The sequence below is a fragment of the Notothenia rossii genome (genome assembly GCF_949606895.1).
Source record: "Notothenia rossii genome assembly, chromosome: 7".
Classification (NCBI taxonomy): Eukaryota; Metazoa; Chordata; class Actinopteri; order Perciformes; family Nototheniidae; genus Notothenia; species Notothenia rossii.
The window spans coordinates 43,139,542-43,151,775 of record NC_136905.1 but is presented as its reverse complement, the minus strand read 5'-3'; the positions used below and the strand labels follow the sequence as shown (position 1 = coordinate 43,151,775).

The 12,234-nt window shown below is 41.4% G+C and overlaps 1 protein-coding gene across 1 annotated transcript in view; it reads left to right on the top strand.

Annotated features, from left to right (window-relative positions):
• LOC307046228 (IgGFc-binding protein-like) overlaps nt 1-3,556 on the top strand; it is a 49,462-nt gene extending 45,906 nt beyond the window's left edge. Inside the window, exons 33-36 of the mRNA XM_079692506.1 lie at nt 87-282; nt 915-1,178; nt 2,020-2,162; nt 3,115-3,556. Of these exons, the coding sequence (XP_079548632.1) occupies nt 87-282; nt 915-1,178; nt 2,020-2,162; nt 3,115-3,339 (828 nt within the window). The 3' untranslated portion in view covers nt 3,340-3,556. The remainder of the gene's footprint in view (nt 1-86; nt 283-914; nt 1,179-2,019; nt 2,163-3,114) is intronic.
• Nucleotides 3,557-12,234: the final 8,678 nt, after the last annotated feature.

Genomic DNA, 12,234 nt, shown 5'->3' with positions numbered 1-12,234 from the left:
CATGTACTCTGTTACTCCCGAGCCTCAATGTTATTACAATATGTCTCAGTTTGAATTTTTGTATCCTTTATATTCCACATGTTCAGGTCTCCTTTGACTTTGCGAGTTCAGTGAGAGTGGAGCTGGCGACGAGTTATCACAATGCAGTCTGCGGTCTGTGTGGAAACATGAACGATGACCCTGCTGACGACCTGAAGCTGCCCAATGGGAAGCTGGCTGCCAACGGCAACACGTTTGGAGTGAGCCAATGGCTGGAGGACGCTCCGGGCTGCTCCCGCGACTGTAAGCTGAAGCTTGCTAATGGTCCTCACTGTGCTGGAACCCATCAGACAGGCACCTCGTTATTCAATATAATGCCAGCTAGACATGTGAACCACTTATCTCGCTTTGGTTCAGCATTTCTTTAAGAGTTCCAGCAGGTTGACTGCAGAGAGATATCTAAATCCTTTTAGTGTGAAATGAAGCATTCGTATCTTGTTGCTACTAATACTCCAATGTTTATAATGATATATTCATGTTATATATGATGACACAATGTGCTAATTATACTAGATATTTTACTTGAAATGTTTCACATTAATATCTATATTTTCTTTTTTCTTTTTATTGAACATTCTAACTTTGGCATGTATGAACAGGGAAACAATGACTCTGATGTTTGAAGCTTCACAAAAAGGAGTCACAGGATGCCAGAGTGATTTGCGTTGCAATTTATACAGTTTCTGCAGTTTAGTTTTAAACGAGCATTCTGCAGATAAACAACCCCTTCACAATGACCACTTCTGGTCTTATCAGCAGAGCGCTGTGTTAAGAGAGATTTGTCAGTAATGTAATCAGATTACACCAGCTGTATTAGTATACAGCCTATGATTAGTATGTGTAATGTGTGATGTGTGATGTTTGTGTGCTGCCAGGTAGCAACTGTGCAACGCCTCTTCCCCCCGACTTCAAACCCCCCGGCTACACATCAGTGTGTGATGTCATCACGGCGAAGGGGGGGCCCCTGGATGACTGTGGGGGCCGGATGGACGCAGAGCAGTACCGCCAGGACTGTATCTATGACATGGTGCTGAACGACGGTAACCAGGAGGCCGCCTGCAACATCATCAGTGACTACGTGGAGAAGTGTCAGATGAGAGGAGGCTGTGTGAGGGCATGGAGGAACAGGCGCTTCTGCTGTGAGTATGTGTGTGTGTGTGTGTGTGTGTGTGTGTGTGTGTGTGTGTGTGTGTGTGTGTGTGTGTGTGTGTGTGTGTGTGTGTGTGTGTGTGTGTGTGTGTGTGTGTGTGTGTGTGTGTGTGTGTGTGTGTGTGTGTGTGTGTGTGTGTGTGTTTGTGTGTGTTTGTGGGTTGTGGTCAAATGGTAAAATACATCATGTCCTTTGTCTTTTCCTACTTCTTATCTGCTTGATGAAAACTGTCATGAGGTTAGGAAAGATGTAAAGTAGAATTTATTACTTAGATGTGATGTTCACTTACTTATAGTACATGTACTCAAGTACTGTACTTAAGTACAATTTTGAGGTACTTTACTTGAGTATTTAAATTTTTAGCTACTGTGTACTTCTACTCCACTACAGTTCAGAGATACATGGTGTACTTCTACTCCACTACATGTATTTAATACCTTTAGTTACTTCACAGATGTGGATGAATGATGTGAAATATAATCAAGTGTTAAATCAGACTTTAGTTCCAGCTGGAGTAAATTCACAAGCTACCCTGCAGTATACAAAGTCATTCAAACTAGCTGCACCTTTATCAGCTTTGAGAACACTTTCATGATCAATCCTTATAAAACATATCATATATATTATTCTGAAATAGACCAATCTGCACAATGACTACGTTTACTGTCGCTACTTTCACTATATTTTGACACCAATACTTTTCTACTTTTTTTTTCATTTGTCTTACAAAGGAACCTTTCTTAAAATATTAAAAACACGGATCAACTGCAACCATGATGAAGCAAAATGGCACCTTAAAGACATGATCGTGTGTGTGTTTTTTTTTTCAGGGGTGCATTGTCCAGCCAACAGCATGTACAGTGTCACAGCTTCTGGCTGTCCAATCAGCTGCACTGTTAAATCTCCACCTGTTGAGTGTAAGGCCCCGCCCAGCGAGGGCTGTGTGTGTAACCCTGGTTACCTGCAGAGTCAGGTAATCCACAACACACTGCCTTCATTCAATGCACATGACCTGTGTGGGGGTGGGACATGCTTTAACTCCCACCCTGTCTCTGCTTAGGGAGGGTCCTATGGAATATGATGGATTGCCATCATCAAGGACATGTGTTTGTCTTTATTGGGGAAACGAAGGCTTTAGCTAGAGTTTCAAAAATACTAAGGTCATTAGTCCACAACTCCCCCATTCTGTAGATCAGAAGGTTGCACACAAATAACTTGTTCTTAAAACCTCCACACACCTACTGTAGGTACAGACCAACCCCTACACACTCACACACTCACAGGTACAACCTAAAGGCGAGCTCCCCTCTAATACTTTTAAAACACTTTATCTTGGTTTTAAAATCTGATGTTAAAGAGCCGCTTGTTTTTTAACAGTCCCTGTTAATATATACAGAACTATACAATCAATTACACATGTCTAGACACAGGTCTATATGGTTCCAAGTGAAAATGTTATGGTTAATGGTTAGAAGGGCACTTCATGTCTGACCCTCCACAGGGATGCACACACAGAGAGGAAGTGGGGAGGGGGGGTGTCGCGGTCAGTTTGGAATTTTGTCTCAGTTTCCTTTTTTCTGCGTTTGTGTTCCTTACATGGGGGAACAGAACCGGGCTAAGGTTTCAGAAATACTTAGGTCAAAACATTTCCCCAGTGCTGGAGGTTTCAGACAAACAGCTCAACCTCCAACCCCCCAGAAAAAGAGGTTATTGCAGCAAGTTGAACAGAGTTTAATAACTTTAACAGAAGTATATTCTGTTGGAACTGTTGATGAAGTTACCATGGTGATACATGCTCTCTGATTGTCCACACTAGAACAAGAAATAGGACTGTCTGTATGGAAGTGCTTTCGTGTGTACTGCAAATCACATTGTTATTAAGGGCCACCATGAGACATGCTAATGATTGACCTTTGACCTTTCAGGATGGCTGTGTGCCGCTGGCTCAGTGCGGCTGCCTCAGTGAACAGCAGTACATCGCGTCGGGTCAGAAGTTCTACCCTAAGCCTGATTGCATGAAACTCTGTGAGTGTCGGGGGGGGATGGTGTCCTGTGAGGACAAATCCTGCCAGAAGGGGAAGAGCTGTGGAGTGCGCGAGGGAGTGAGGGGTTGCTACGACAACCTGAAAACCCCTGGCAACAAAGGATAGAAGAGGAGCAGAGAAATGCAGAGCTTCTTGTTCTCATGAGTGCAGAGCTGTGTGTTTTTACAGTAATAGTAGTTAGTTAGTAGTAAGTAGTTTTACTGTCATTGTAATGATTTTTGTAATGACACATTTCAACAGTTCAACTGTCAAAAATAAAATCTATAAAGATTATGATGTGAATGTGTATTAAATCATCAATCAATAAAATCATCAGATTATTCCCTGTTGCTTTATTTCTATGCTCCAATATGTCTTTATGCAGAAACAATTAATTTTAGGTTACCTACTCACAGCTAATTTGAAATCGCAAATGTAACACCCAGAGTTGAAACTAACACTTTGTATTAACTTTGGTTTGTATGGGAACCACTGGAAAAGTGTTAAATTAACAAGTGTTTACATTATTAACTATATGAGAGTGTTAGAATATATGTCTTAGACTAGAGTGTGTAAGGGAAACTTCTGCAGCAATGGAGAGTCAGGACTCAGAGAGACACGAGGAGAGTTGGAGCTTTGATGTCAAACACTGGTGTTTTATTACAAGTATCGGCCGGAGAATTCACATCACAAGTCACAGCAGCCAGAGGTTCTGACTGCCCGGAGAGTTGCCACATCATTTCTGCCCAGCCTCTCTCTCGATAGACCTTTTAACTAGTTTACAGAGAGATAATCAACAGCTGGGAACACTGGAGATATACCCAACATCTGGAGACACTCTATCACTTGCCTGACTCTTAGGCTCTGTGATCGAGAGTTGACCGGTCATAAAACTGAGAATATCCACATATAAGTGCAGCAGCACATTCCTTAAAGGAGATATAAGAGTCAGGGTTGGTTTTAAACGTCAACAGTTAAATATCTTAGAATAAGACAGAATTATTCCCTCACAGAGTGTAAAATATTAACACCAGAACAGATGACACCAAGTCGCCGTTCCAAATTCATATAGTATTCATATATAATACTATACAGTCAGATTAACACTATAAGAATACATGTACAACTCCTAACTGTTAGGAGTTTAAATATACACTTTAAGATTTACACAACTTTTGTGAAGAATGTACTACAAATGTGCAACAATAAGCACAAAGAGTATATGAACATTTGTATTCTTCACATTTTCAGTGGAATACTATGTGGCAAAACAGGGCCACAAAACTAACCACTTGTACCAGTTAGCAGAGATGTTGCCGTAACTAATACAGCCATCTGGTACAACATAGAAAAAGTAGTCAGACCGTAAGACATTTGTAATCTGAAGTTATGATGGGTAAACACAGAGATCTAGCTCTGTGTTTACAACATGAGCAGCATGTCTATGTCTCATTGTCTGATACAAGAAACATCACCCCATTTCTCCCTCATTTCCACATTTATTTATTCCTGTATTTATACTAATGTCATTTTCAGTCATACACAAGTAACACATATCATGAGTAATGTAATATTGATGATAGTGATAGGAAGAAGGTACAACATTACTCAACAATATGTTCACGCTCAGATCCAGAGCGGAGTGATGAGAGAGAACATGGCGCTCACGTCCAAAGTCCCCGGGTGTTCAAAGTAACACTTAGTGATTTAACACCTGCTGCAGCATATACAGTGGGGCAAAAAGTATTTAGTCAGCCACCAATTGTGCAAGTTCTCCCACTTAAAAAGATGAGAGAGGCCTGTAATTTTCATCCTAGGTATACCTCAACTATGAGAGACAAAATGAGAAAAAGAAATCCAGAAAATCACTTTCTGATTTTTAAAGAATTTATTTGCAAATTATGGTGGAAAATAAGTATTTGGTCACCTACAAACAAACAAGATTTCTGGCTCTTGTTGGAACAGAAGTCACACTCTGGCGGGGGCTCTGAAGGCCCCCCTTCTGCTCAAGCACGTCCTTTTGTGAGTGGGTCAAATTAACAGAGGAAGAATTCAAAGCAACCAGGGTAAGGTTATAACAAATATGCTGTTTTAATGGTAAAATATACAACACAAATACAACCTCAATCACAAAGTAATCCGGATTACTCCGGCTCTAGTTCCTCTCGCTGGGAGAGGTCTTACCACTTGGACAACATGAGGAAGAAGAGGCCGAACTTAGAGAAAACACAGGCTATCATACTAAAAACATAGGAGGAGGTGTGTGCATGCTTCCCCCAGAGGGGTCTCCCATTGGAAGAGACCTACACATGGCCTGTCGTACCCAATCAGCGCGAGCCAGCTAAGAGACCCGGAAAACAAAAGTGTCTCTTCAGTTTGATGAAAAACAGACACCTTCGGTGTCCGGCACGACCCGACTCTGAATAACAAGTTTGTTTATCTTATCTTACATCTTGCAGCCAGCACACACACATTCTTCTATATGGTTCCCTTTCTGTGGCCACCTTCCCCCCTCAGGTTACCACACACAAGTTAAAAATATGTTTTAAGATATAGTTGTTATAGTTGCCTAAATATGCGTAATACATGTAAATTACCTTCATATCAAATAATAACGAGGAAAACATTACCTTTGCTCTCAAGGAGTCCTAGAGATGCTTTTCAAATAGTCAAACTTTACACAGGCCCAGTATAGAGAACACACTCATTTGTCCTGCAGCCTTTCCAGCCATTTGAGCTATTGTTCACATCTTTACTTCAAATCAAAGGTTTCACATTGCATATTTCCAGCTTCTTTCAAAGACTGCTTATTATTGATACAAAGTAATTAAACACATACATATATTTTTAATATTATGTAGATTTCCCTGATATTTTCACCTGCTGTATCTAATGGAGAATGTCTCCTTCCCCCACAACTGCTCCTTTTTCATACAGAGTAATACAAAATGTTTAAGCTAATTTCTCCACAATGTTGTAGCAATTCAGTACCCACAACATGAATATATAAGGTGACATTAAAATAAATATATCACACTCTCACAGACCTGTAACTTAGCCTCCTCTGTCCTCCACTTGTTAACTGTATTAATGGCACCTGTTTGAACTCGTTATCAGTATAAAAGACACCTGTCCACAACCTCAAACAGTCACACTCCAAACTCCACTATGGCCAAGACCAAAGAGCTATCAAAGGACACCAGAAACAAAATTGTAGACCTGCACCATGCTGGGAAGACTGAATCTGCAATAGGTAAGCAGCTTGGTGTGAAGAAATCAACTGTGGGAGCAATTATTAGAAAATGAAAGACCACTGATAATCTCCCTCGATCTGGGGCTCCACGCAAGATCTCAACCCGTGGGGTCAAAATGATCACAAGAACAGTGAGCAAAAATCCCAGAACCACACGGGGGGACCTAGTCAATGACCTGCAGAGAGCTGGGACCAAAGTAACAAAGGCTACCATCAGTAACACACTACGCCGCCAGGGACTCAAATCCTGCAGTGCCAGACGTGTCCCCCTGCTTAAGCCAGTACATGTCCAGGCCCGTCTGAAGTTTGCTAGAGAGCATTTAGATGATCCAGAAGAGGATTGGGAGAATGTCATATGGTCAGATGAAACCAAAATATAACTTTTTGGTAAAAACTCAACTAGACGTGTTTGGAGGAGAAAGAATGCTGAGTTGCATCCAAAGAACACCATACCTACTGTGAAACATGGGGGTGGAAACATCATGCTTTGGGGCTGTTTTTCTGCAAAGGGACCAGGACGACTGATCCGTGTAAAGGAAAGAATGAATGAAGCCATGTATCGTGATATTTTGAGTGACAACCTCCTTCTATCAGCAATGGCATTGAAGATGAAACATGGCTGGGTCTTTCAGCATGACAATGATCCTAAACACACCGCCCGGGCAACGAAGGAGTGGCTTCGTAAGAAGCATTTCAAGGTCCTGGAGTGGCCTAGCCAGTCTCCAGATCTCAACCCCATAGAAAATCTTTGGAGAGAGTTGAAAGTCTGTGTTGCCCAGCGACAGCCCCAAAACATCACTGCTCTAGAGGAGATCTGAGTAGTAATATTCATCCCGCTTCCATCACATTAGTATGCATAAAAAGTGACAGGTGGGCCCGCCCCCAAGTGTGTGTGTGTGCGTGTGTGTGTGTGTGTGTGTGTGTGTGGGTGTGGGGACCTTCACTGATGTCCTCCCAAGGAGGTGTATGTGTGTGTGTGTGTGTGTGTGTGTGTGTGTGTGTGTGTGTGTGTGTGTGTGTGTGTGTGTGTGTGTGTGTGTGTGTGTGTGTGTGTGGGTGTGGGGACCTTCACTCCTGAGCTATAGATGCCTGTCTTAACACCCCATGGCCCTGCAGTCGGCCAGAGGCTGTAAAAGTCCTGGAAAGCAGGCAGGCACCTCGCTTGAGAGATGACTGTGTGTGTATTAGAGAGCCTGAGGAGACACATTTTTACCGCCCATGCTTGACTGTTTATCTGTGCACTTTCAACTGTATACAATACAACACAAAAATGCCCAGTGCTGCTAAGAAATAAGTTCAGAAAGCTCTGAAAGCTCTAACAAAAGTAACTCTCCAGGTATTTCAGACAGAGTATGCAGATTCGGTCTGATCAGAACAAAGAAAGCACCTTTTGCCTTCCTAGTCAAGAGTGTTGATTAAGTTAGTCTGCACACACTCCCTTACTGTCACACATTCCTCTTACTATGGCCAGTGTCTGTAAAGGTGGGGGAGACTGTCTCCCTGAGCCTGGCCCTGCCCCCTCCTCCCCCCTTCCTGCCATCTTATCACTAGACAGAGGGGGGGAGGGGTTCTCTCTAAAACACAGTATCTGTAAAGGTGGGGGAGACTGTCTCCCCCCTTCCTGCCATCTCTCTCTCTGTTTCTGCTGATGTGTAAAATATACAAAATAACGTTTTATATACTAACGGCCCGTCTACACTACAGGCATGACAAAATCTTGGAGCTGGGCGTGTCTGAAGCTTGGCGATTTTTTGCGAGCAACCAATCACATGAATCTCCCGCCCCCGACATACAAAGCAATAGCAATGTTAAAACGAAGTAAACTGGATATAAACTCTCCAAACAGGCGAAAAAACGATCAGTTTCACCCACTGTCTCTGCCACCTCCCTCCATGCCTGGTTCCTCCGGTTTGTATCCCGGTGATTTGCTACCGTAATATCTCGTTTGGAATATGAGGAAATGAACTGCGGTCTGGCTCTCCCAGCTTGCACGCGGTTTGATTGGCTGCGCTTGCACTGGCGGGATTTGCATAAACGGGATTTCATTGGCTGATGCCAAGCATCGAGCCTCAAAAGTTGAACATTGTTCAACTTTTGATGCCGATAGATGCTCGTGATGCTTGCAAAGCCATTCCATGCTCCCCACAATGCAGTTCGGCGAAGATTCAAAATCTTCTACGTCACCCCATTCAAGTGAATGGGCGAAGCGTTGAAAGCATTTTTTTATGCCTGTAGTGTAGACGTACCGTTACTCTCTTGTTAAAAGGTGATGAAGTTTGCAGCGTAAGCCAGCCATCAGTGTTCTAGTTTTAAGGTTTTGCATACCTCAAAGTGTGTCTAAAAGTATCTTGGCAAGAGAAAAAAGCCAAAATTCCACGTTTTACAAATGAACAGACAAAAATGCAGACTTGACTACTTGGCAGTTAATTAAAGCAGATTTGTCCGTTTTCATCTCTCAAATGTTTGGGTCCTGTTCAACACTGGGTACAGAAATATATTCAATATACAGTCATTTGTACGTAAATATTTTTTAAGGTGTAAGCATTTAGAAATATACATTTGATTGCATTTAAAGTGGCTGTGGACAACTTATCATAATGAAGTAGTTGATTGCACAAATTTGTAATGGATGTAAAATAAAGACGACATTAGCATTTAAATTGGCTCCCTATAAGACTTGCTTTTTCTATGAAATTATGTCTGGTTCTGAGTAGTGTTCTCCCTTTCAAAATAAAAAGCCCAAACACAATACTTTCTGAATCACTGCAGGAAGTAATTTGCTAAAATGCAAATACAAATAGCTTACAGTAGCTCCCAATTAGTTGAACAATTGGAAAACCGCAAGGACTGTGGAAACACCTACTGGCAAAGGATTGTGGATGCAAATTATGCAAAGAGGAAGAAAAAACATTCTATCTTTGTGTTTCTGTGTTTCTGTGTTTTCTGTGTTTTTGTGTTTCTGTGTTTCTGTGGTTCTGTGGTTCTGTGGTTCTGTGGTTCTGTGTGTCGGTGTTTCAGTGTTTTTGTGTTTTTGTGTTTCAGTGGTTTCAGTGTTTTCTGTGTTTCTGTGTTTCTGTGTTTCCATGTTTCTGTGTTTCTGTGGGTGTATAATACGTGCGTTTCAATACACATGTATCATACATCTTCACTGTTACCCTCCCCTTGTTATAATGAAGACAACAGTGCATGTGAAGGACTGTAATACACATGTATCAGATAAATCTGATCTTCATCTTGATAAAAAAAATGTCCGATTTACATTTAAATATTTCCACACACAAAATCAATAGTTATACTGATTGTAACATCCCCAGGACCGTCTCCAGCTTAGAATTCCCCAGATTACTGGAAATATCATGATGGAGTTTTTTCACTTCAGTCAAAATATTCATGTGTATGCTGTTTTTGACACAAAGATGCATTACATCTACAAGCAGAGCATACAATGAGAGCACATGATACACTTTGGATGTTTGTTTCATTTCTTCGGTAATGTTACAGAATGTTTCGGAAAATGAAGATTCCAGGACCACTTTAAATGTTTCGTTTACAATCGTTTCCCAATGACCAGGAATAGTACTGCCAGAACGAACGATATCCAAAATGTCTTCTAGTTTACAAACTTCAGCCATTCTGTTTACACGGGGATCACTATTCACTCTGTTTTCAATCGTCCTCATCACCACACTTATTAAAAGGGTATTGACTACATTCTGATCAATATATACCGAGCGTTTTGCATAGTAGTTCCCCATTTTTATTTTACTTTAAAGAAAAAGTCAATGTATCGAAAAAGAAAAAATCCCTGGCTTCAACCAACCGTAGGTTATTAGTCTTCTTCTTCTCCATCCAACTCGGCATGGATCTTTTCAAGTCTCTCCTTGAGGCGTCTACAATTTTTGAGATTGTGCAGAAAAGCCTCCGAAGCGCCTTGGATCCTCCAATCATCCGTGAACATTTCTTTATCAATAAGAGTCTGGTCAATCTCAGTAATGAAGTCGGTGAGCCAGAGTCTTTTCATTAACGCGTTGTAATTGTTTCTGAAGAAAAAATCGGGCATGTCATTCAGACAATCGTGTTGCCTCTGGCCGGGGTGACTGACTCGGGATCCGTTGCATATTTCTTCTCTGTACCGTTGTATCACCCCCTCCACAATATCAACCAACACTGATTTCACTGTGTCCATAAACAGAGACGTCTTGGCCCAAGGAGCAAAATAAGCAGCAGTAGTACTGCAAGATTCGGGTGTCCAGAATGGTGGTGATGATGGTAGTCCAGGAGTTTGTTCCTTGCTGCAACTCGCGGGGGGAGACTTGGTTTTTCTCAGATCCATAGCTAGTTTTCAAACTGTCGTCTTAGTGGGGTCCTTAGTTTTAGATGCTTTGCTGAGTGGAGGGAGGGACTTATTGCGTTGAGTGGGGGGAGTCATCTGTAGAATTGAGAGTTTTTTTCACCAGTATAATGTCCCTCGCTGTTTGAGTCTTTTTTTTTTAAAGTTATTTTTCATCTATCATTTTCAACCAAGCAGCAAGAGGTCAAATGTAAGAATAAGTAATAGTTTGTCACCATTTTACGGGGAATAGTCAGAGCGCAATGTCACATCTTAAAGACAGCTTGAACTGGATAAATGGTTAGTCTTCAAACATACCGTACGTTCTGCATGTTAGTATATCTGGCCAATTGGTTTAGACCCTACTGCCCTAGACGCATGCTCTCAATAGGGAAGTCACGCTTTGGGAAGAGGTGTTTCATTTCACAGATCCACCTTGATTCTTGTTGTGCTGGCTGAAGGAAGAGGGACGGGGGAGGAAAATTCAGAGGATGAAGAAGCGGAAAAATAACTTGTTTTGTAAAACGGACAGCACGTCAGTTTCAAGGAAAAGATGACACCGTGTTTATGCATGTCATGCAAAATATCTTGAAGCCCTACAACCACAAAAAAAAGGTACAAGTATATTGTGTTAAAAATATGGCAAAAAGTCGTAATATTGTATAATGTATTGTTTCATCGAAACAGTGTTAAAATCAAAAACTTGCCTTTTAGAGTCGCAGTCTTTTACAAAAAATTCTGTTTTGTCAAGAGCTACCAAAACATAGTAAAACATCGCAATTATTCCCAAAACAAACTGGGAATGGGGACATCGATAACATATTTGAATGTTTAATTTTCTTCAGGGCTACCGTGGTGCACATTGATGAACACTTTAAAACAAAAATAATGCTTACAAGTGTAAATGAGCCGGATTTTAGCTTTGAGCTAATTTCCATCTGTAGTCCCGTCACATACAGCATAAGAACATGACATTTATATATATATATACAGCAAAAATAAAATACATGATATGCAGAAAGAGCATGAGCAGCATACAAGCATTTACCACATGGCAGTACAATGTAGCAGCTATGATATATAAAGTGCAAGATAAGATAAAAGCAATACATAAAGTGCAAGAGGAGATACCCCTGTGTTAAAGTGCATTTATTTAGCGGTGATTACACGTCTGTTTGTTGCTCAACCATTCTTTAAGTTGACCTTTAAAACTATTGAGAGTGGGACAATCCCGTATCTCAGTTGGGGGGCTATTCCACAATGAGCTGCCTTTAATGGAAAGGACATTTTGTCCAAAGGTGGTCCCTCTGTGGTGGACTTCGCAGTCTCCTCTGGTTTCTGACCTAGTGCTGCGTCCAGTGTGTTTTCTGTGGATGAATTCCCCCAAGGGGAGGGGGGCCAGCCCATGTAAATATTATTTAAAAAACACATACTTTTA